Source organism: Pseudochaenichthys georgianus, chromosome 8 (assembly GCF_902827115.2).
Source record: "Pseudochaenichthys georgianus chromosome 8, fPseGeo1.2, whole genome shotgun sequence".
In the NCBI taxonomy this organism is placed as follows: domain Eukaryota; kingdom Metazoa; phylum Chordata; class Actinopteri; order Perciformes; family Channichthyidae; genus Pseudochaenichthys; species Pseudochaenichthys georgianus.
In genome coordinates, this window is record NC_047510.2 from 19790725 (window position 1) to 19817008 (window position 26284).

Sequence of the window (26284 nt, forward strand, 5' to 3'; positions counted from 1 at the left end):
TTGAGCAGCATACAACTTGTTACAATCGGACACAATTTGCCTCTGGCACCGTGTGGCTTTGGTTTTGCGTTACAATAATCCAACTATCTATGTGACCTGGCACCTGGGACTATTAATAATGCGTTAATAATCAATTGACTGTTATCTGTATTAAGCGCAACATTTGATCTGATGAAATTACGAAATGTTGTTCGATCAGGCATGCACGTAAACACATGCTCATGTACACCAACACGGTTTTGGTGCTGTTCATTTTGCCCGCCAAAGTTTGGCTGAAGTGTTATTCTCTTTATTCTACCGTGGTGTAATCAGGGGAGCAGGACAAGAGAGAGAAGAGCAAAGGAGGGAGAGCAGGAAGGAAGAGGGCAGGGTGTTCATGTGACAAGAGCTGCTGAAATCACTCTCAGGCTAATCAGAGCTCATTTGGAAACCTGCAGGATCATCACACATGGCTTCACAGTCTAATGTGTACCCTTGCTCCTTCGTGGTGTCCCAACGATCTGCCATGCTTTAACCTCACTTTACTTCTGGCTGCAGATTCTAATATTTATCCGTTAAACGTACACATGTATTCCTCGGTGGAACCAGCTCTTTAAATGCAAATGTTCCTAACAAGCATGAGCTCGTTACACATACTTTTTTCCAGCTCTGTCCCGCCTACCGCACTCACCTGCCTTATTATTTCTTAAAATAACTATGCAATTCTCCATTTCTCTTTGGCTGTGTTAAACTAAGACAGTGTTTCCATCGGTGTATGCAAACTCATACTTGCCTTGGCAAAAAAAAGTAATGTTTTCCTAGACGCATATACAAAACTGCTTCACCAGCCTGGCACGGCAGGCTCTCTGACGGAGTGACATGCAAACCCTGATAAACTAGATGTCCCGCTGATTTCACAGAATCCTAAAAAATGTACAACCCTTCATATGCGGTGTTGTTGCATTGAAAGCCCATTAGGCTTGCTTAATGTGGCAGGCATTGCGGGCAGCTGCTCCGTATGAGATGAAGCCCTGAGACAGAGCTTTCATTTAGCATAGCGCAAGCATTGGCGTCTGCATGTGTGTGTCCTTGTGTTTGTATTTATATCAGTGGGGGAAGCCAGATCATAACAAGGCTATGTATGGGTCCTTTCAGTTTGTAATGCATGAGAGCTGTCTTAACGTACATACAGTTTGTACACGGTATGTACATGTGTGTTTTTGTGTTTGCATTATTGTATTGTATGTGTTAGCATTTGATGTGAGTGTAGCTTGTATCACGACACCAGCAAACTGACTGGAGAAATCTCCCCTGGATTTAAGCCTTTGCTCTCAGATCAGTCGTGTGGAAAGGCCCCTGGTCCTAGAGCACACGCTGACATTTGTATCTGTCTTTCCCTTCTCAGCGTTACCTTTTTTTCCTGTGCATTTTCCCCTGAACAGAAGTTATTATTTAAGGGTGGGGGCTAGACGTTTTTACACATCTCCTCAACAAAGTGCTTTAGTCTCTCGACTGTCCTTGGATGGTGACAATGTGTAAATGGGGACTGATCTCAATGCAGTACTTTTCCTTCTATAATGCAGGGACGGGTAGTTATATTTCATGGGTTTCCACATGAAGAATTCTCTATGCCATTGCAGGCCAGATGCTTTTTTACAACCGAGCTATCATAAATTGTTGGTCAAAGTGTTGAGTTAAGATCTTAAAAGAACCTTGACCTGAAACCATATCCCATATTGAATTTGTCCACATACAGTAGACGCTTAGTCGCACAATACTATAATATTAAAATGATAATTTCAAAACTGCAACCTACTCACTAATTCATAAGAATTGATTCTTTGACAGCCTTGTAGCAATAATATCTTTAGAGGAGGCAATAAAGCCATAGTGCCGCTAACCTTGCTATGTGCTCTCGGCTTATTGTTGTATAATTTTAAAGCACATTGTTTAATGTGTGTGTTTTTTTAACTCTTTGCTCTAAACTTTTGCTGCTATCAGACAGATCATATATCTGGCAGAGCACTTTGTTTCTTACTTCTCCAACTCTCATCCAATCTCCCTGTTTTTTCTCCTCCAACAACTGAGCTGTTATTCCATCCTGCGTCATGATGTCCTTCGCCCAAACTCTCCTCTTTTTGCTGCCCTTCGCTCTCTCTTCGTATTCCTTTTACCCCTTCAAATGTCTTCCTCTCTTAGCACACTCTCTTTCACATCTGTCCTCTTCAGCCTTGCTACATTTTCTATCCGGCAACCCTGCTCTGTTTGCCTTTTCTCACCCTCTGCCTAATATATGATAACCACGACATCTGTTTTGTTATCATTCCCTCCTTTCCTTTTTCTTTCACTCATCTTTTGCCTCTTTGTGTCTTTCGGTTGTTTGCCACCTCCCCTGCTGCCTTCCTGGTGCTGGGGGTTTCTGTGCTCTTCAAAGCCCTTGGCTGAGAGCAGTAGATCACAGAGAGGCCTGTGTGAGTGAAAGGTTAATGGATGGCCTTTGAACATATATTGGTAGTCGGGGGCGGGCAGGAGACGGAGGGAGAGGCCTGGGCGGAGTGGCGGTGTGTTCTTTCAAACCTTCCTTTGAAGATGACGCACACTGCTCTCATGTGCCTGTATACGGGGGCTGTGCCTTTTTTGTTTATTCATTTGGTCACAGTGTTGGTGTACGCGTGTTTGTGAGTGTGTGAGCCCATTCCGTTTGTGTTTGCTTGTAGTTGTGTGTGTCGGGGTGTTAATTTGGGTACATTGATTTGTGTGCCGCAAACAACCTCCTACATTAAGGACTGGGGATTGTGTTCCTGTTTGTGCAGTCGTGTGATAGCTGCCTCTTTTCTCTCAGGGCCTAGCAGCGTAACTTTGAGGCTTTGTAGCCTGTGTGTGTGTGTGTGTGTGTGTGTGTGTGTGTGTGTGTGTGTGTGTGTGTGTGTGTGTGTGTGTGTGTGTGTGTGTGTGTGTGTGTGTGTGTGTGTGTGTGTGTGTGTGTGTGTGTGTGTGTGTGTGTGTGTGTGTGTGTGTGTGTGTGTGTGTGTGTGTGTGTGTGTGTCTGTGTGTATGTGTCAAGCATGTCATGTGCTCGAGATCTGTGTGCATTTGCTTTTTCGTGTGTTTTGTGGACTGCAGATTTATAATTACCAGCAGCAGCTTACGGCTGGCAGCCAAGGGCAGTAGAGGGATGATGAGAGGGGGGAGAGAAGGGAAAATAGAGAACCGCAGGGAGAGAGATGGATGAGTGGAGAGGCTCAAAAAACTGTGTGCGGGGATAAAGGAGGAGTAAGGGATGGGAAGCGAAGGGCAGAAAACAGGAGGTGAAAGGTCAGGACAAGGGGAGAGTGAAGGAAGCAGACGGGGAGGGTAAATGAGACAGTTTCCAGGTGGATGGAATTGGATGAGGGATTGTGGGATGTTGCTGAGGTAAAATAAAAATAAAAACACAGACTGGAGGAAGCATACAGTATAGGCTACAGGTGAACAAGATGGCCTTTAAAGATAAGAGGATAACATTTGTGTTTTATAGCCAAATTAAATTGTAATTCATATGTGAGAAATAGTAGGTACAGCAGCACCACAAATGAAGCACACTAGCTCCCCAACAGATACATCAGCTCATAAACATGCACAGTACAAATACACAGATGAGGTTTCTCAATACTCAAATGTCCCCTCCTCGACTCCTCGGTCCTCCGGTAGTGACCCGGAAATGAATTTCAGCGCGCCATGTTGAAGGACATCTAATTTCTCTAAATGCACACCGAGGACCGAGCGTCGAGAAGGCTCTCTGGAGGAGCTATAACCGAGGATACACTCAGACCTGGCGTCATGGGCGGGCCCCATGGGGCCGGGCCCGCCCATCCAGGATTTGGGCCCGACCATCCAGGCTTTGGGCCCTCTGTTTTAATCAGGGCTGAATACAACATTTTAATTGTTTTATTATTATGTTAAGTGGCGGCGCCAGGGTATACTTGGGTAGGCTACAGCCATACCAATAAATGGCTTAGCCCCACCATGAAAAATGATTTTAAAGTAAGCTAAATCAAGTCCGCCAACTCGCGCGGAGTAAATTGCACAGACAGCAGTTAGTAAGATTGATTTCAGCAGTCACTTGTCTGGAAATACCGAAGACTAGAAACGGTTTGAAAACTTTTGTCACGTAGTGATCATCTTCTCAATAGAACATCTTTGACAATGTCTTCTGGCCAATCAGAATCAAGATAACGACGTGGTGTTGTTGCAGGAAGTCCCGACGGAGAATATTTTTGCTGTAGTTACAGTAGCTACATCTCTATATACATCGATACAACATTACGTGTTGATAGAAATCAACACGTAATTAAATAAGACCCCACGGTTTGATGATTGATGTGTGGGCTGTCTTTCATTTTGACACACAGAACAATGGGGGCAATCCACCCTTATCCACAATGTAAAGTAATTCACAGCCTCTTCCCTCTTCTCTCTGTGAGGAGCAGCAGGTTTAGCTTTCAGAACAAAGTAACAAAAAACTGAAATGGCATTCATTTTTTTTTTAAATATGTTGTGTAGTAATAGATTTATTTATTTTTCTTCTCAAGAGAGGACCAGAATGTGTATTTTATGTTAGTATTTCAAAAATCTCCTGGGGGAGAATCTCCCCAGACCCCCCTGCAGGCGTTGGGTTTTCAGCATGTCAGCTCTTTCACAATTCAGTTTTCCCGGGAAATGTAAGTTTCGGGGTGGGCCCGCCCTGGGTACATCAAATGCCCGCCCAGAGACGTATGTCTGCCGCCGGGTCTGGATACACTGATGGTTCCTCCACGGCTCCTCCGCGGATGCATTTCCGGGAACGGTGGAGGCGTGACCCACGGCCGGATTTATCTCAGCCAATGACAGCTCTGCATGCATCCCCTGGATATTATTTTAGAAACTGCTTTCATCGCGACGCAATGTTTCCAGAGAGAACAGCTGTGAGGTCCGTGCAGAAAGCAGAGCAGTGTGTATAATATCACTCATTATAAAACGGACAAGTCAAATCAAACAATCTGATTGGTTCTTTCTCGCCACACCAAGCAACAGCCTAGAACAACCTCAGCCTATACAAGTAGCCACGTAAACCATGCTACTGGTGCTGGGCAGTTTTTCAGTGGCTGCACAATAAACGGCAACATACACATGAATGTAAATAAATAGCCAAATAATGGATCAACGCTCTCTGTCTAATATGTTCGCTAGCTGTTAGTGTTGTTGCATAGCAACCACCTCGCACTATGTTTCGTGCAGAAGACAACGGAGGGACTATTTTATTTTGAACATCATTATTTACTAATAAAAACTATTTAAATTAGAGTGTGTATTTTTCTTTCATATTGCCACACTTAACCGTTTTATAAAAGTTGTTCCACGCCCCTTAGCTGTGATATAATGAGCATATACCACGGCCTGTCGTGAGCTATTGCTTAATTATAAAACGGACAAGTCAAATCAAACAATCTGATTGGTTCTTAGCCGTGATATACTGAGCGTATACCACGGGTAGAATTGTAAGTTACTTTTCACAACAAGTCAGTATCCCTCCGCGTCTGAGAAAAACAGTATACCGTTGGGCTGGAACAAGAAAGCAGCGGAGAAGTAACGGGGCAGAAACCCTCCTTTTTACGCAGCGGTCCAGACATAGACATCAAACGGCAAAACATATATATATATCATATGCAGTTCCTTTGGCATTAGGGCAGGGATATCTAGATACTTTCCCAAGGTTTGACATAATGAATTGTGCTACTTTTAAAGCAAGCAACGATTTTTTCAAATCTGTAATCAAAGAGGTCCGCAAAAACACTATCGGATTGCTTGATTTGACTTGTCAGTTTTATAAATATATTTACATTTCTTCTGTTACGGAACAAACTTACAAAGCATAAAATGGAAACATTTAAGATTAACTTCGACCTCCGGGGAGGTCTTACTATGGAGGAGTGGATTGAGTGCCTATCTCCAGAAAGAAAGAAAAAAAGCACCTAAACGACGACATGCAGAGCTACGTGAAGAGCAGGTAGACCAACTGGAAAAGTACCACCATTCAAAAGCTTTCTGATGCGGGTCTTGAAACAAAGCAGAGAAATTATGACCGTTAGTGGCCACAGGTGCGAAAGCTCTCTCCAGACCTACTGGAAGCCAAATCTCGGGGACCGGAAAAAGTGGAGCAATATTCTCACCACGCCAAGCAACAGCCTAGATTGAACAACCTCAACAAGTAACCACGTAAGCCATGCTACTGATGCTGGACAGGTTTTCAGTGGGTGCACAATAAACGGCAACATACAAATGAATGTAAATAAATAGTCAAATAATGGATCAACGCTCTCTGTCTAATATGTTCGCTAGCTGTTAGTGTTGTTGCATAGCAACCACCTCACACTATGTTTCGTGCAGAAGGCAACGGAGGGACTATTTTATTTTGAACATCATTATTTACTAATAAAAACTATTTAAATTAGAGTGTGTATTTTTTTTTCATATTGCCACACTTAGTAACCGTTAAGTATAACAGGCCTACTCTCTTTATTTGCTTTAGTTTAATATATATGTACAAACAAAGAGTCGATATTTTTCTAAGACCATTTAGTGCTTCACATAATAAAATACACAACGGCATTATACTTTAGGAGCTGTAGGTGCGTGTTGTACAGTGTAGTTGTGTGTTGTTGTACAGTGCGTAGATGCGGCGGACAGACGGGTCTCAGTTAGTTTGGTGTCCTCTGCTTACTTTTAATACTTGTAAATACAACTTTTGGCCCGTAATTTCAATTCCCCATTTCAGCGACCAGAGAGAGGGTGGGGGGGATATATCCAGTCTCTGATTGTGTTACGTTATTATGAGAGTGTGTGTGTGTGTCCGCATCTGTAGCCTGTTATTGTCTCATTATACCGCACTGTCAATGAATCAAAATAAATATATAAGTCGTCATGAACACATCTGTCCATCAGACAGAGGCCTGCTGTGCCTCCTGTCATCATTAATGGACGTCTCTTTAAAATGACCGCTCAGAGGAGAGGAGTTCTCATTTCTCTAACCGCCTGCTGCTTCCCCTCCTCTCTCCTCGGTTCCCCTCCTCAGTCCTCCGCTCGCATCTCCTGTGGGCTAAGTATGGAGGATAGGAGTCGAGGAGGGGACATTTGAGTATTGAGAAACCTCTACAGACACACACTCAGTGCACACGTCCAAGCCTTAGCCTTAGCGTATAAGAAGGTTCATTAAGTGTCTAATGCACTGGCAGGGCTGGGCTTTGACACTCATCTTTCCTAACTGCTCTCTGGATGTGACTTTGCAACTCTTCTGAATGCACACGCATCTTTCTGACAAGATGCCTTGCATGGTACTCACTCCCTCAGTCCGCCCTCTCTCCTTCACACCTTTTTTCTCACTCTCCCTCCTTTTTCTTACCACTTTCTTCTCTTCTGTATCTCAACATCTTACTCACTTTCCTCTCCACTTCTCTTACCCGTCTTCTCCCTTCATCCCTATGGCTGTTTTCCTGCATCACCTGTAGTTTTACTCCATCACAATGTTTATGTGAATCTAGGTCTGACTCACTGTCGCTGCTGGCCTGCCTCTTGTGATATGTGCTGGAAACAGAGAACACAATAGAGTTGTGTTAGGCCTGCAGCACAGCTCCTACCCCTGGGGAGATTGAGGATATTTTACACCGGGTGAATCTCCTAGTTTTTAGGCAGGCTGATTTTCATTTTGGGCTATGCCGTTTCCGCCCCGCTGAGGCACTTTTATTGCATAATTAGACGCCAGGTCTGGCAATGAAGTGGTTTGACAGTATGAGCACGTCCCGTCTCGCCTCCTTCCTAAAGTTTGTGTGTGTGTTGCTCTGTGCCCTTTTACCGCCTGTCTTAATTTCTATGCTATGCCTGCTAGTTCCCCCCACAGCAAAGTTTGTCAACACACTGAGAGTACTGAGGGTGGATGAGGGTTAGTGCTTATTTGTTTCTGACGGCAATATTTTTGGGGTGATCATCGCAAATGCATGAGTAAGGGTTGCATGAGGGTCTGTGCATATCCCATTTCCCATGGGGGCATGTTTAATTCTCCAACACATGATGTAATGTTATTAGATGTGCTGTAATTCAGTTCAGTTAGGGGACTGGGTCACTGAGGAGGGAGGCTAACCGTTCTGATTGGATGGGCACAAAAGGAGGTATTTTTTCCCACAAATGTTTGTCTGTCTCACTCCTTTTATGTTGGTGACCTTCCAAAAAGAAGAGTTGTGATGTTGATCTTCTGCCAGCATCTAGTTTGATGGTTTCTTTTTCCATTGTAACCCTGTCTCACTTGCTCTGCCTCCCCTGTATATCCCTCTGTGTTAGCTTGACTTGGCTCTATCACAGTGGATGTGTGTCATTTTCTCGCTGCTTTGTGTTCTGACCGTATAGCTTGGCTGGTGACTCCCTATACAGTCGCTCCTCATCTCATCTCCTCCGTCTCCTTTGCCTGTAGGAGACAGGCGGAAGAGTCAGAAGAGATGAGATAGCATCCTAGCTTTGAGGCCGGCGTTACTGCCACCCATTTACACACAAACACACACTGTCCCACAAGCTCACTCACACAGCACGCATCCCCTGCACCCTCATGTTAGGCATTTAGGTTTGTCTCGGATGTCACTTTGTCCAACTCTTCAGCTTGAAGGCTGCCTGGATGTGACAGTTCTGGCCGCACTGCCTCAGCTTGTCTGGGTTGACAGGCCATGCTCCAGCGAGTCATTACGCTAACTCGAAATGCTAAATGAGACGATAAGAAGATACAGCGCTAAACTGATAAAGTTCTGGAAACATTGGTCGGTATTATTCTGTGTGGGAGATGGATTCCCATCACTGAGACCTCTCCGATTCTGTCTAATGACTGTAAAATGACTTGTTATTCTTTGCCAGATGTACCTGAAACTCATGAGGGAGATGACTCGACTGGCCATAGCTGAATTTGAGGGCATATGTAGATGAATGCAGTATCCTTTTTAATATTCCACTGCTATCTTCAGGCAAAAAGAAGATATTCACCTTTGAGCCTTAATGCCACTTACAGTTCATTATAAAGACGGTGCTCTAACAAGAGTCCCACCTCGTCAGAAGCATGCCCAGTGCCTCAACTACCGTTTGGCGAGAATGTTCTCTTGCACCATGCTTCAGTGCTATGCTAATGTGTAGCATTAGGAGATGACTCCTGGAACAGACAGAGGGCTAAAAGGGGCTGATCACATTTCGGCCCCAGAAAGACAGTCAGCCATCCAGCTAATAAGTCAGCCTTAGGCCCACCGAGCTCCACAAGTATAATCTCTTATTGTGACTCAATTGCAAAGTCGCTATCACAGTCTCTGCTACCTGCAAGGCCAAGCCTTTTAAATCAATTATTTCTGAAAAAACACATTATAGAGTGTCTGCGATAACACTGTCCAAGGTCAAACTGTCAGAGACATTGAAATCAAAGTGCAGTTATGTTTGAAGGCATGCTGCAGTTAATGGAGCCTTTCGTTTCGGTACAAATAAACATTTTATGGATATCACAAACAAGATTTACTTTTCACTTTCCTCAAGTGCTGGTCACAGCTCTTAGTTGCAGGTCACGTCTCCTCATCTCCAAATTACAGTTTATCTTGGCACACATTTGTGCGTATATCTTTATGTGTGAGCATACATGTGAAGACTCGTATTGGCAAATAAAGCACGAGTAAGTGTAAAGACTGGCTTAGCTTCTGCAAATTATGTTCTTGTCCGAGGGTCCAAGCCACTATCCACCCTCAGGCTTTAATTACTGTGTGAGGATAATGAGTCAAATCCAATCAGTTCTCTCTCTTGCTCTTAATTTGTATGGAACTTCTATTATGAAGCCAACCGCTTCAGCCCCTCACACCAGCTGCCCTGGAGTGACACCAGGCCGTGTGTGTGTGTGTGTGTGTGTGTGTGTGTGTGTGTGTGTGTGTGTGTGTGTGTGTGTGTGTGTGTGTGTGTGTGTGTGTGTGTGTGTGTGTGTGTGTGTGTGTGTGTGTCTTGCACACTGCCACGTATATTCATCTCAGCTTGTGTAATTATCAAATTGGCTCATACCATTATCAGTATGTGGGAGGATTGTTAACAATTTCGTGCGGATGAAATATATGAACACCGTTTTATATACCACGGGAGATCATTCGTATTGTCACAGTGAGAAATTAGATCCACCTACAGTATACATATGGCGTCTGCTGAGAAAGACTCTTTGTCATCCAGCAATTACGAGTCTGACAGGCAAGACTAAATGGCCACGTGTGTGTCTGTGTTTGTTGGCCGAAGACACCCTGAAACCTTAATGGATTCCTGCAGAGTGAAGGACAATCGTAGCCCATGGCCAGTCCAAGCTTATCCCCTGCTCATCTCATCTCAGCTCAAAGCCAGCCTCTGCTTCAGCTAGGCCTCTGGCCATCTGGCACACACACACACACACACACACACACACACACACACACACACACACACACACACACACACACACACACACACACACACACACACACACACACACACACACACACACACACACACACACACACACCCTGAAATTAAGTTCCACACTTGTTTGTGAATGCATTATTCAAAAATCTTGCCATTTATCGGTATATAAACTGCTGTATTTACCTTAAACTTGGAACTTGTCAAACATTGAAATATGTTGTGGTGAAATACGATTACATTATGGCAGAAGTAGAGAGTTGCAGTGCTGCCAGAAATAGGCTAGTTATCATGGTCGCTGTCACTATTGAAGTGTACTGGCTCAATAATGGCTGTGTTCGATTATGGCTAAACTCTAACAGTGGGCCAGAAAAAAAAGAACCTGAAAAACATAATGGATTAAGGTTCATACATCACAATCTCTCTAAAATGTTACTTGTGAAATTGCATCATTTTGATTCAAAAACACTAATTACATTTACTTTGAGCCTTTACTCCAAAACATATCTGTCTTTATAAGATCAAGTTCAGCTTGACTAAATAAACTCTTGGCGTGGCAACATCTAGTCAGTGATCTCCTTGCTAAATACCAGACATGACAGTCATGGTAACAAGCAGAAATTATCTATACAAAGACAAGCTGATCAGCATAACCACCGGAAATGAAACAGCAAATTATCGCTCAAACACAATGCAGAAATAATTGTTGCTGTTGAAACAGACCCCTAATGAAACCAACAGCTCATATATTAATTTAACTGCCCCCTTTGGCTGTTTTCAAAGAGATGAACCCTTCCGCTGTAGCTATTTCCATTAGCGTTCAGGGGGCACAGCATTACAAGGCCATGAGTATTTGGGATTAGTTATTATACAAGGTATGTTTGGTATGTAAAGTATGTTTAACTTGTGATCTGCCCCCTCTCATGGGGGCTAAGTGGACTGAGCTTGATCACTCCTGGTGGCCCCCTTCAGTTTTACACTCCTCTTGGCTCACTGTGTGGCTCTAATAGCTGGCCAGCTGTACGCTGCTGTGTACTTACACCACAGGGTAGTTAAAAGAACAAGGCCACACACTGACACTATGCACTGCCACTGTGACTACAAGACACTGCGAGTGTATGCGTGTGTGTATGCAACGCAAGTATGAACGCACACACTCGCCTGCCCAGTATGTCCGTGGATGAGCTCATTTGCTCTTGTGGGTTTTTGCATTTGTGTGTGGAGTAACTTGTCCGGCACCGCCTGCTGTTTGCATCTCCAAATGCTTTAATTAGTATGCGCTTTTGCATCAAGGCCTTTGTGCTTTGGCACTGGCACTGCATGCTGGCGAGGCATAAAAGATTTGAAGTCTGTCTGTCTGTACTAGTCATTCAGCCTTAATGGCGTTAGTTACACAACTGAACTCAAGTCCCTGCTGCATACATTGGTGGCATTTGGAAATATGAGCAAGTCTGATTGCAGTGAATCATGTAGCGCACCACTGCAGAGCATGTCGGGGATGACTGACATTGACATTGACCCAGATGGGCACTCCTCCTGAATGGACAGCGGCTGAAACCTAAGCAGTGCTAGCTCAGTGTCAGGAAAGGAAAACAGCCCCGCTCTGTGGGTTTCAGCACTAACAGAGGTGGGAGAGAGGGGCTGACTCAGTGCCCGTAGTCTGCTGCTGAGCCCGTCTGGCACTGTGCGAGAAAGCCTCAGTTTATAAAGACCTGCTAAATGACAGCCTGATTAAGTGAACTACTCTGTTTAGATTGGACAGAATGCCCACCAGCCTCATATGTGTCATGGCCTCTGCATTGAGCTCAGTCAAAACCCCACCCTCCTACAGGACAGCAGGCAGCTCCACACCTACCAAGCTCCAACACTTGTTATTTCCCCAGAATAAGTTCTGTAGTTCAGGACCATGGATAGCAGCTCTCACAGCCACTGGCATACGTCTCAGCACGGACACACACTGGCTGTCCTTCAACACCACGGTCGGACACCCTCACTGCCAGATCACCCACTCTGTCTCCACCTAAATTCTGTTTCTTTGTCCCTGCTTCCACCTGTGCTGTAGAGAAAGTCTGCTGCCATTTTGTATTGATTTTATTTTTTGCGTGAGACTGAATATAGAGGAGAAGTTGGATAGGTATGCAGTTATGGAGAGAGCTTGAAAGACAACAAGTGTCTCTCTCAGCGCCTCTTCGCAGCCCTCTTCCATGCCTCTCAGCCTGGCTCAGCGATTAACCCCGAGTACCACGCTGTCCCTGCTGACCCTCCCCCACACAGAGCCCCGCTGCTGGCCCCGCCAGTGCATTGACTTTCCTCTCAGACGGCTTATTAACAGCAGTGGGTGTGCAAATGGTGTACACGCCAGGGGTGAAGGTGTACAAAGCCACGAGTTCTCTTTTATTTGCTTGTTCTACCACGACTTCCTCTGTTATTCAGAGAGAATCTTAAGGTGCTGCTCTGACACCTCGTTGGGGTGGAAAACACTAAAGGATGCTTGGAAGGACACTCAGTTCTTCTCTGGTGAGGGGATGAGTATGAGAAGCCTGGCTGTGTGTAGGAGTTTGTTAACATTTGAAACCCTCACAGTTTACTTCACAAGTGCCTTAATATCTTATTGACGAAACTGGTAATGGCTGCAATTCATCATGCAAATATTTGATCTGAGATGTTCCAATGTGAAAACCGCTCTGCCAAGCATCAACGGATCTGAAACATTACTGATCTGTGGAGGCGAGTCATTAATAGCTTATTTGAGCTTTACATAAGGACAGGAACCACTTTCATTCCGCCTGCGTTTGTCACTACACATCATATTTACAATGTGGTCGAATAATAAAGTGCCTCCTAAAAGTATTAAGGTTCATTGAATTATCAATAACTTTGCCTCTCTCCCTTTCCATCCCAGCCCTGAGCCGGTCAATGATGCCCTTCGGCTTGATGCGTCGAGAGCTGGCGTGTGAAGGCTACCCGATCGAGCTGCGCTGCCCTGGAAGCGATGTCATCATGATCGAAACGGCCAACTACGGCCGCACTGATGACAAGATCTGTGACGCAGACCCCTTCCAGATGGAGAACGTGCAGTGCTACCTGCCCGACGCCTTCAAGATAATGTCACAAAGGTAACTATGGATCTGTTTGGATTTTCAGTGTGAGCCAGAGCCGGTTGTTGGCCAGGTGAACAAGATCCTTTCTCACAACATGTGGTGTTCATACCTTGGTGAAATACTGAAGTGCTGTGTGGAACACCACTGTGCCTGTGCATGTGGTGTGTGTGTGTGTGTGTGTGTGTGTGTGTGTGTGTGTGTGTGTGTGTGTGTGTGTGTGTGTGTGTGTGTGTGTGTGTGTGTGTGTGTGTGTGTGTGTGTGTGTGTGTGTGTGTGTGTGTGTGTGTGTGTGTGTGTGTGTGTGTGTGTGTGTGTGTGTGTGTGTGTGTGTGTGTGTGTGTGTGTGTGCGTGCGTGTTCCTTTCGCGTGAGTGAGTGCGAGTATGTGAATGCGGAGGTTTGGGGTTTTTGAGTGTTTATAGGGCTTCCTACAGCTGCTCTGTGTTTGCGCTGAGCGCCTGCTTCCTCCGAGCTCAGATCAATAGAAGCCCTCTCCCAGCTATCCATCACGCACGTAACGGAGGCACAGGGTGCTAGCTTGGGGAGAGAGCTAAGGAGGGAGGGGAATGGCAGGGGGTGAGGGAGAGAATTAAAGGGGTAAAGGAAAGAGACACTGCTCGAACGGATGGGATGAGTGAGGTAAGGAGTGAGAAACAGCACAGGGGAGAAATGCTGAAAGCTGGATAGAGATGATGTGTTGAGAATGAGTGAGTGCATGTGTGTGTGGACATATATCTTTCGCGTGTGTGTTTCCTGGTGTGCCGACGTGAGACGGCACGCAGCGAGCGGTTTAGATTGAGGTATAATGTGCAAATGAATGTTTTCCTTGTGTGTATGGTGTAGAGTATTTGCCTTAGCCCCTCTCGTCCTTCCCTGTTCTCTCACCTCTAATTGCTCCCACTCACAATCCCCCAAGAGAGTAGCCTCTTACGTCACTCGCCCTCTCTCTGCCTCTCCCCTCCCTCCCTCCCTCCTTCTCTCTACCCTTCACCCCACTCCGTTCTCCCGTCTCTTCCTGCCTCTCTGTTTCCCACCTCCCCTCGGGTGCAGCTGTCACATGATCTAGTCTAGTGTGAAATTACTCCCTTCCCAACCGTTCCTTCCATCTTCCAGAGCCTGAAGATGTCTCTTTGTCTTTCTTACTCGCACTCGTCCTTTTTCTATCACTTACTTCCTCTATTTTCTCTCTTTTTCTCCCTTCCCCCGCCTGTCTCCACTCGCAGGTGTAATAACCGCACCCAGTGTGTGGTGGTAGCGGGGTCCGACGTGTTCCCAGACCCCTGTCCAGGGACCTACAAGTACCTGGAGATCCAGTACGAGTGTGTCCCCTACAGTGAGTACTGAGATCCTTTCACTCCCTCCCACCTTCCCAACTCCCTCACCCCATTCATCGTCCCCTCCCTTCCCTCTCTTTACCCCCCCCCCCTCCCCCCACCTGAACCTCCTACCCCCTTATCAACCCCCAAAGGCCCTCGATAAAAATGACATTCTCACTCTGACACGTGCTCACCTGCTCCCTATGGCTTTTTTCAACACAAACAAAACACACACACACAGTCATCCTCGCCTGCTTTCTCTCTCTCTCTCTCTCTCTCTCTCTCTCTCTCTCTCTCTCTCTCTCTCTCTCTCTCTTTCTCTCTCTCTCTCTCTCTCTCTCTCTTTTCTTTCTCTCTCATACACTTGCAATGCACCGACACACACATGCATCCACACAAACACACACAGGCCTCTAAACCCTTTTTTTCTTCATCGACAGAGCAACACAACAGTGGCTGAGAGAGATTTTCACATGGGGGAAGGAAGCACGGGGTCCGATAAGCACTTCACACACACCTACTGCAAACATTGGGTCAGCCCTTATTGGCGATCACAGCAGTGTAACACACACCGCCCCTGCACTCATACACTGATTGACCCAGGGGCATGCCGCTGCCTTTATCAGGTGACAAACACCTTGCCTGCCCCTCTGATCCAATACAAATTAAAATTGGGTGCAGTGAGACAAGCAGGCAGGGGGTGCTGTGTGTGTGTGTGTGTGTGTGTGTGTGTGTGTGTGTGTGTGTGTGTGTGTGTGTGTGTGTGTGTGTGTGTGTGTGTGTGTGTGTGTGTGTGTGTGTGTGTGTGTGTGTGTGTGCACCTGAACATAGGAATGTTAACACGAACAGCAAAAGGCTTATTTTAGACCACATGACCTGGAGCGGCACACATTTCAATGTCCCCATGGTAACGGCTGACTTCCTCACGGCACTGCTCAGAGCTCCATGGCAGGTGTGACACACACACACACACACACACACACACACGTCTGCATACACACTCAAGTGTACCTCACACTCGCAAAAGGGGGACACACAGTGGCTCTGGTTCTTTCTCCCCCTGAGCATGCATGCACACCCGGACGTGAGCACAGTCCCTCACGCAGCCAGAGGAGCAGACACAGAAAGGATTATATCTCGCCGTGTTGATCCTTGCACATGTGAAAATCTCCGCTCAGCCTCCCCTCCTCCCTCTCATGAATTATTACACTCAGCATTGATCCCCTCACTGTGCAGGAACTCTTGTCTGGAGGGGAGGGGCAGTGGCACTCACCTCTCCCAGACACAAGCAGAATTGGGGTCCAGGATGAGGTGATAATGGCGGGTGGGATACATAGATCCTCTGTGGCTGATTGCATGAGGGGGGGGGGGGGGGGGGGAACTGGGTGTTTCTCTCTGCTTTTTCCTCAGGCGCTGTTGAGGTGAGCCATGGATCCAAGTGAGCGCCAAGATTTTAACCTCCTATTCTCTCTTCTTCTTCTTCCTTCTCATCTCTTCCCTCTTCTCTCGTCTTCCTCTTGCTTATTATCTCTCAAAGTCAGCGTCACCTTTATTCATGTCTCCCTTTCTGTACTCTGCTCTCTTTCACATCTCATCTATAGTCGGATGTCTTTAATCTTCTTCCACCGCAGCATTTCTCTTATTCTTCTATTTGTACTCTCTGTCCGTCACTCTGCCTCAGTATCTTACCACTCTCTTCAGTCTCTGCTGCTGTCTCTGTCGTTTTTTTCTTTTACAGATTGGACACATATTCAAATACCCAACTCTCCAGCCCAGATGGAGAGGTTCGGAGAAACTCAGGGACTTCCATGCACCTTTTTCAGTTGTTCGCCCGACCTCTGCTCTGTGATTTTGAATTCGCTTTTGAGAGACTTTGTTGAGTCACTTTGCAGCCACAGTCACAGATAAGCAGAAGTTTAGAGTTTCTCTATGGTGTCTTTTTTCTCAATGCCTTAAAAGTGGCAACACGTCGAGTCTCCTCTACCTTGTACAGTCCGTCTGTCATTTGATGTTAGCTGCTGTCAGACTGCCCCTCTCAAGGTGCGGGACTTTGTTAGTTATTCTCTAGAAGTGCTATGCTGTAGCCTGGTGTCCCGTATTATAGTTCATAGAGGGGTCGCGATAGCATTTCTAAGTTGTACCTGCCGTCCTCATGTATTCTAACCTTGTTTCCTCCCCCTCTGACTGCACAAGGGAGCTTACTCTCTCTCTGCAAAGCAATCAAAGGGATGATTAAATGGCTGCTGACTTGCATTTTTCCTCCCTGCATTGGAAAAAAGTTTGTTGATTGTGTGTAAAGTACGTCACGGCTTAGAAAATTGGAAGTTGATCCCTCTCTGATGGAAAGTCCTGCCTGTCTGAGGTGACAAAGAAGAGCTAATTACCCCTGTCCTCTGCCACTCTTCTCGGCTGGAGAACACGTCCACGCTACACATGAGCGTATGCAGACAACTTGTACTGCGGGCCGTCTTTGTTTTTGTTCTGATCTGAAGTAAATACAACCTGACACATTCAGACTCAAAGCTGAAACTGTTCATCCCAAAACCTAGTCACCATCGCACCACACGTCACTCAACTAGGCCAATTTTAATTACCAGGAGAGGGGGCGCGCCGCTCTCTTCAGTCCTGCCTCAGCAGAGATTTGTCAAGATTAATTGAATTTGCTGCTTCTAATCGCTCTGGTAATGCCCCGTCGTTCACGTCTGGCTGGGAATGCTGGGCATCACCCAAGGCTGACGCATGTTTTTCATCGCCCGGCCCTACAAAAAGGTTAACAACAGAGAGATGATATGCTAAGGCTGTGTGTCAAAGCAGTTGAGATCGTGTGTAGCCACATTGATGGCTAGCGTCTGACAGGGGCCTCTGTGTGCGTGTTACACAGACATCATGTTTCCAGTCACCTGAGACAGCGAGGTGACAGCCAGAGCAAAACTGACACACGCAGGCTTTTGTCAGCTGAGCTCAAGCAGGGGTCCGGAACGTGTGTTTGTTGCTGCGCGTGGGATCACTTTAAAAAATAAATACAAATCCGCCAACAAGTCAAATCATATCTCATCGAGCCAAAAAGCCCTGCGAGGCCTCCCTGCCACGTAGCATTGTTTTTGCCAGCCAGAACAGAGCAAGACAAAACAGCTCAACAGAACCCTCATTTGGCTCTGTCACAGCCTGCTGTAGACGGCTGGGTTCCATTAAGGCATAACAAACCCATGCACACAGCTGCAGCATGCGTTTACTGCAGTGGAAACCCTACACTGCAGTTTTAGCCCAGATGTACACTGAGTCAGAGTACATCTGCCCTGTGAGAGAACTCTACCTGCCCCCCCTCCTTCCCCAGGACACAGTAGTACATCATTATTGACTCCTAATGCTCTTCATTCGGCCCATCCATGCTGGCCATGCCAGAGCCATTAGACCTGGTGTTGTGCTCTGCTACTTCATCAGCTGTGATTTATCTTGTTCATATGCACAGTGCTGTAAGCAGAAGAGCTGCCGACCCTTTAACTACCAGACCAAGAAAAACGCTATGGAAAAATTATTTGTTTGCATTTTTTTTATCAAATGGGCCACAAATAACCACAATCTATTTTTATTTTTTTGACTGACCACACAGTTTTGTTTTTATGAGCCTCTACCAAATGTTCGAGCTGGCCTTTTATGGTAAAAGTGCATTTTCAACAATCATCATACAGTACAGTATTTGTATACATCAAACTCAAATAAAACACCAACTCAAATAAAAAAAATTATTTTATGGAAAATGAGCAATATATATAACCAGATATATTCATAAAAGATAATAAATAATAATTGGGAAGGAAAAAAATGGAAAAAAGTAAGTTAAGTGTTTTTCATAATAAAAAAAAACTATAACTATAAATGTTAGTAACTCGTAAATAAATGGTCATAAAGAGATGCCAAGAAACATCAAGATGGAAGGGGGAGAATCAACTCAGTGAACAACAGACACCAAGGACGTTGGCTGATGAAGAAGACAAAGTAAGCTAGTGCCAATATAAGGCTTAGTCATCTTGCCAAATAGTGAGCCTGTGTTGATATATGAAAACTAATTTAGAACTGGTTTATAAATGGTTCTTAATGATTAATAAAGTGTTTACAACCTAATTAATAACCTAATTTAAACCCTTTATGAATCCTTTATAAGGGTAGTCTTATTGTAAAGTGGTACCCAAAAGTTGACCAAAAAGAGTGATTTCTTCAGCAGTGATTTTTAGCATGCCAACTTTCTCAGGGGAAGCTAGCTGAAGGGCATTCTGTTTGAACCACAGTGACATCTAGAGGTTGTTTTGTGCATAACATGTCAACCAAATGGTAGAGCTGGCTGAATCAGATGGAGTTAAACCTTTTTATTTATTTTTCAACAAGATATCAAGACACAAAATGTGCTCTACCAAATAGTGGCGCTGCTAGTTAAAGGGTTACAATTGCCTACTTGGGCTGTACAGAAGAGATTCTGCAGAGCTTCTTAGGTAACACCAAATTCTCCACTTTTACATTCATATCTTGTGGCCCTGCCACTGTTTTACTTCATAAAATGTATTTCTCCCCATAAATGTATTCAGCACTGCCTTTTCATTACAAGACTTGGCGTCTTGGACACTAAGCCGCTGGAAATGATAGTTGACTTGTTGCGAGAGTTTGTCAGTAGAAGGAATAATGGCATTGTAATATGTCAAGTTTTCAAGGGGAAGAAAAGGAAAGACTTTGAAGTAGCTGAAAATGAAATTATATTAATATGTTTAGTGGCACCATTAGACGCGGGGCTCATAAATGTTTGGTGAATGAGAAGCAGCCGAATTTGCTCAGGCCTTGGAAAGGGATGACTTTTTACCGTGAACATTTTAAATTGAGAGACGGAACAAGAGGGAAGGAAGGATGCAGAGGGACACACACATCTCTAGGCTGCTTAAAAGAGAAAGGAAGGCACAGTAGTCCTGCAGTCTAGCGTGTGTGTGTGTGTGTGTGTGTGTGTGTGTGTGTGTGTGTGTGTGTGTGTGTGTGTGTGTGTGTGTGTGTGTGTGTGTGTGTGTGTGTGTGTGTGTGTGTGTGTGTGTGTGTGTGTGTGTGTGTGTGTTTGACTAGCTGTACTCATTAGTGTGGGAGTAATTGATAGGGTTGTAGAGAGCGCTGAGCAGAGTGATTAAGGGGAGGGAGGGCAGCGGCTTATTTCTCAAAAGGGCCGTGAAACAGAAATGCTGAATGAATCAGACAAACAGCCAAGGTGGCCTTAAACTAACCTCCTGCTCACTGTGACGACAATCTTTGAATTTGTGTCTCTTTTCTCTGTGTTTATGCGTGTGTTAGATGATCTGTGTGTGTCTGTAATTGGTGTCTATTTTTCAGGACAACCAAGAGCAGAAGAAAGGAAGTCATCCGTCTTCAACCGACCCTATTGTTCTTCTCCCTCTCCGCAGCATTGAAGACGTTTTCTTTTTTCTCTCTCTATCTCTCTACATGTCACTGCTGTGCATCACACCCATCATTTTCCTCCTTTTTAGGAAATACACAAATGTCAATTTATTACATTTCGAATACCATCTTTTGAGAATACACTCGCGTGAAGCGGGCAAGCTCTGCTGACAGTAAATGTCAAAATAAGTCCATATGTTCGAGCTCTGCTGAATGTTGGTATCGTCATGCACCCCTGCCCCCCGTAGTTGTTTCAGTGAGGATGAAAGCTCTGATGCTCCCTGGCCCGTCTCCCCCTACCCTAACCTTGGAGTTAATGATTGCACACGCAGTTGGTGGCGGGGATGTAATGCTTTCTTGCCCCTGCCCCAGCTTCACAGGACTCGCAGTCATAGCTTTGCCATGTTTACTCCTCGAGGCTATCATTGCCCCGGTCTTCATAGAGGTTGTTTGTCCATTTTGATCCTGGCATTAGATGATACATGATCAGTGTTGCTGCTGATCCTGATGCTGTCTGTGCTGTATCGCTGCCAAGATGCAAGACCACCCCCCGCACAGATCAAGCTACTGCCGCTAACTCCCCCCTTTTTACTTTTTATTTTACTCGCTATTCCTCCTTACATCTCTCTCTCCCTCCCTCTCTCTCTCTCTCTCCCTCTCACGTTTTTTTCTTTATTAATGGGCAACACCGTAAGCTGTCGTGACAATTTCACAGGGCTCCCCGGGGACATGCGTGACACACACACATGACAATCTCGCCCGCAGCAAGGATCCACCAGCCATGTGCCATTTGACGAGCGTGGTCCCAGAGAGACATGGCGATGCGCTTCTGCCTCAGCAAGGCGTGTGGCAGCGCTGTAATGACGAAGGCGGAGCTGAGATCCTTGCTATGTTCTCCTGGGGTCTCCAGCTGCTCACAGACCTCCCCAGACATGGCGACACGAGCAGGTGCAAAACAGCGTCATGGATGTGGAGGCAGCTTACCTGCTGGAGTCAGCTGAGGCCTTGGTGTGTCTCAACAACACACCAACCTATTGATTTGTGTGTGATGAGCCCGCTGCAGACATTTCTCTCATCTCTCTTTTGTCTCTACTCGTTTTTTTTCTCCCCTCCCCCCCCGAACCATGTCTCTTGGTTTCTTTCTGTGTTTCTGAGGCGTTCCACTCTGTCAAGCCCTCCCTTTCCCCTGTTGTTTGTTCTCTTTTTCTTTGATGAGCCAGCCTCGGCCAGGCAAGCCAACAGCTCCCCATTGATTGGACGGTCGATGGGTTGAGTGTTTACGCTGGCTTCTATAGCGAGCATCCTGACTCTGTAAATTGAGCAAAGCCAAAAGCACCGCTTTCTTTAGATCAAGGGGCCACTCCTGATGTCAACACAGACTGTACTATGAGAGAGACAATATCAACAATCGCCCCCGCAGACAACTAACTACAGATAGTCATCCTCATCTCCACCTTTCCATCTGCCATCCCCTCATCGCTTTCTCAATCTTTGTTTACTCCCACAGCTGAAGAGGACTACAGCACAAAGAGGCTCTCCCTCAGTTTCTCTCCAACAGGTTCCCCGGAGCCGCACGTTTGGGCGTGAGGGAAACAAGGATGAATGTGGCAATAAGAGGGGTTGAGGTGGGGTCGAGAGTATGTGGTTGGGGGAGGGTTGTGTTGTTGGGGGATTATTGATAAAGCCGAAATGACATGGAAATGGATTCAAACCCAAGTCAGGCCATTTTCCCCTCCTCATTTTCCATTTGAGCCATCCTTTCTCTGAGTAGCCAACCTTAACACAGACAGATAACTTGCTTTAAGAAAAGAGAAAGAGAGAGAAAGGACAGCTTTTTATTTAATCTCAATTTTCTCTTTTTTCCTGCACCTGTTTTTCTTTCGTTCTCTTCACTTTCCCTCTCTCTCTCTATCTCTTCCGTACTGTCTTTCTCTTTTATCTTTCTTTCTCCTTTTTCCGATGCTTGAATAGAAGTGGATCAAAAAGGTAAAAACCACAATGAACATAACAACCACAGCTCGCCCCTTCCTCCCTTCTCCTCCTCCCTTGTCTCCCTTCCTCCCCCCATATACCCTCCTAACCCAGCACCTTGTGTAGTAGTGGTCATGTTTGATGTTGATCTCCCTCCCTTTTTCTTTCTCACTCTCTAATCGCCTCCTCTGCCCTTTTCTTTCTATCTCTCTTTGAACTATAACCAAAACTCTAAAATCCTTTTAGATTTCCTCCTTGGTTCTGATGACACCAGCCTGACCTGCACACACGCACTCACTCACACACACACACACACACACACACACACACACACACACACACACACACACACACACACACACACACACACACACACACACACACACACACACACACACACACACACACACACACACACACACACACACACACACACACACACAGTCCAGTAGTATCTAAGAGAGATAAACGAGAACTAACTTCATTCCTTTCTTGTGCAAAGTAGCTTTGACTTACAGAAAACATATATTCATATCATCTCATGAATGGCAAATCTCCTCATTTTGCATCCCTTTCAAAAAGTATGTCACACTGTTGCATCACACACACCTGACAATTCACATTTGTCATTACATTTCGCAAATATATTCCAGCTCATTTGGCTATTGCGATTTATTTGTCCCTCCAGTTCTAAAAAAAGATATCCTCTCTCGTTTTACTTTTCTCCATACTATATGCTCTCTTTTGTTGTTTTTCTCAGGACAGATTCGAAGTTTGTTGTTGCTGTAATCTTGAAGCAAACTTTGTGTTACTCTATAACACAGTAAATCACCAAAGATGCTCTCAGTATTATTTTTACATTATCCCATTTCCAGGTGCTTCAGTGTCTTTCCCTCATTCTGTCTCTTCCCTTTGAAATGAATAATTCTTCCATTGAACTCCTTTTCTCTCACTGTCTCCTGTTCCTCTGTTGTGTGTCTCATCCTCCCTTTCTCTGGTCCTCCTTTTGATTGGTTTATCTCTCAGATCACATCTGGTTCTCACAAGCAGCTGCAGGCTCTTTTGAGCATCTCTTACACTCCTCTTCCTCCTCATCTCCTCTTCCTCTCTGCCTCTCTTTCTACAGTGTGTCACTGCCGAGTCTCTTTATTGCACATGCACTGTGAACTTGTGCCCCCTCTCCCCATACCTATCCACATCAGTCAATCCTGGTTCCTTATGTGTTCAGTGAGGCTCCGGAGGGGGGGAATGGGAGGGAATGGGGAAGGGAGGTGTATCCCCTGTAGGGAGTACTTCAGCTTCTTGTAATGGCCTCTCTGATACAGCAGGGCCTCGTCACAAGCACTCCTAAAGAGCCACAATCAGCATGGCCAGGCACCTCAATCACTTCTTGAAGAGGAGAGATATACCTTACCCATACCCAAGGTCAGGGTGAGAGTAGTGGCCATCAGTGCCAGAGTCCCAATGAGCCTTTACATCTGTCTCGGCCTCAGCCATTTCCCCGTCTGGCTCCACGGCTGGATCCATATGTTGGAGGAATTAACTACTATGGAGTTTGCCATTAACTGGTTTATGGACCCTTTGTCCGTCGTCATGTCCATGTCTTTTCATTCACATGGATCATTGTCTCACATATTTCTCCCACCGCAAGCAGACATTTTACTGTAGCTAACTCTCTTGCTTGCCGTTGAATAGCAAGCTACAAAACCATCCTCCTCCTCCTCCTCCTCCTCCTCCTCCTCCTCCTCCGCCTCCTCCTGCTACCATCTCACCCAACTGGTTATTTTTTTACTACTCTTCCTCCCACTAACACTAAGATGAATACCCCTTTCCTCTGTCTGCATTCCTGCCCTTTCCTACCTTAACCCATTACTCCACTGCTGCTGAACTCACTTGTGCGACTTGTGTGTTTTCATCCAAAATATTCCTTACTGATTGATCAGCTGATAGAAATATTTCGAATGGGATGATGTGCACCGCTCAGTGATGTCACATGTGGAAGATCCTGTTCAATGAATGTCCATCACTCAGTCAACCAACATACTGTTAGGCTATTTTAAGACTGTGTTGGCGTCTCCTTCTTCCCATCACTCCCTCTGTCCCTTTTCTCACCCTTTGCTGACAGTCTAGCAGAGTGCATTCCACATCTTTACAGTATTCCTTTTATCACTGCTGACAGGATCACACTAGTGTCCTCCATATATTTCACACATCAAGACTGTTTGCTTCTCAATGAGAAGAGGCAAGGGAAGGATGCAGTGCAACAATCCTGGTATTTCTATAAAGCGTGGGTAGATGGACGGGAGGCAGACTCTACAAGGACACACCCAACAGCTCACAGAAACAGCTCCCATACCTGTGATTCAGAGAAGTGAGAGGGAGTGAGTGAGAAACCACTGCATCGTGTGACAGGAAAACACAAAGAACGGCTGTGCATTGAGGAAGAGCGGGAGTGCGGTCGCTATAGAGACGATGAGTCAGGCAGCATTGCCTCATTAGGAATGACCCACCACACATGAGCACTGTCATGTGACCAAGGCAGTGCAGACACTATTCAGTGGCAAGGGGAGATAGTGTGGGGATTGACTGAACATGCAGAACTCATTGCATTGTTAGAGCGAAAGAAACAGAGGTGAGTGAGTGAGGCTACTGGCCATGAATATAAATCACAGGACCTTTATGGAGAGACAGCACATCTGGGACGCCTGATACAGAGTAGGAACAGTCAGGGCTGTGCTAGGCTAGGCTAACGTTGCAGCGATGTAACGTTTACCCATATCTCACCCTCCTCAGTCAGTATAGTCTACTGTATCTGCAGCCTATAGCCTTTGCAGCCATGTCCTGACCAACTTTCCTGTCACTCAGTGTCAGCTCCACTCCTACGCAGATAAGACTTTGCTTTCAATGGACGCCATTAGCTGTTGCAAGCTTTTGGTCTCAGTGAAGGGTATTCTCTGGGGTGAATGTCTGGGTTGATAAGGGTGCAAGTTTGACACCTGCCTCTTCCACTGTCAGGATAGTGTATGTGTGTGTGTGTGTGTGTGTGTGTGTGTGTGTGTGTGTGTGTGTGTGTGTGTGTGTGTGTGTGTGTGTGTGTGTGTGTGTGTGTGTGTGTGTGTGTGTGTGTGTGTGTGTGTGTGTGTGTGTGTGTGTGTGTGTGTGTGTGTGTGTGTGTGTGTGTGTGTGTGTGTGTGTGTGTGTGTGTGTGTGTGTAAATGTCTGTGCACGGTCGTGTGTTTTGTATTGCGTATTTACTCCTACGACTTGACCCCCCTTGTAGTCTAAAAGGAAGCACACACTCAATGGGAGCCCCGACTGTCTCTGTCCTCATTCCTCTCTTCTCTCTGTCACTTTAAATGTCACTCCTCAGCTGATTAACTCACTCCTAATTCTCATTTCACAGGAAATAACCTAGTTACTCTCCGTTACTCCACTCCTTTCTCTCTTCTTGTTTGCACACACAGAACACACTCACATCCTATTTCACGACTTCTCCTCTCTCCCCGCCTCGATGTCTCGCTGAACTGCACACATGGATGCCTACACACACAAACACACACAGCGACACACATTAATGGGCTGATGAATGCACATCAACATACCATTAGAACACACTGCAGACACACTAACCCTTTAAGCCCATTAACTGTCCAGAATGGGCGCGGGGTACCATGACATGCTCCATTCTGCCCCCTGCTGCATGCGTGCGGCACCTGCCAATAACAGGTGTGGGATTCAATTACAGCAGCATGTTCTCAGCAGTCAATCCTGTGAGCAGGCCATCACTGAGGGCTGGGCAAAGGCTTGGGGCAGCAGAGCCTTCAGATCCTCGTAGCATAAGGTTTACAAAAAAAAAAAAAATGCCGCCACTTTAACATCAACATCGTTTAGATCATCAAAGATGTACATTAACTATCACCATGACGCTGTCACATCAAGCGTAGAAACACCATGGATTGCGAAAGACAACCAAAACGAGGAGACTAAAATTAGCCTAAAGCTGTGAGTGCTCACTTTGAATTGCGATACC

The 26284-nt window shown here is 45.7% G+C and overlaps 1 protein-coding gene across 1 annotated transcript in view; it reads left to right on the forward strand.

Annotated features, from left to right (window-relative positions):
• Positions 1-26284, forward strand: part of adgrl1a (adhesion G protein-coupled receptor L1a) — a 103191-nt gene that overhangs the window by 46497 nt on the left and 30410 nt on the right. Inside the window, exons 3-4 of the mRNA XM_071204032.1 lie at positions 13343-13556; positions 14764-14873. Coding sequence (XP_071060133.1) covers positions 13343-13556; positions 14764-14873 — 324 coding nt within the window. The remainder of the gene's footprint in view (positions 1-13342; positions 13557-14763; positions 14874-26284) is intronic.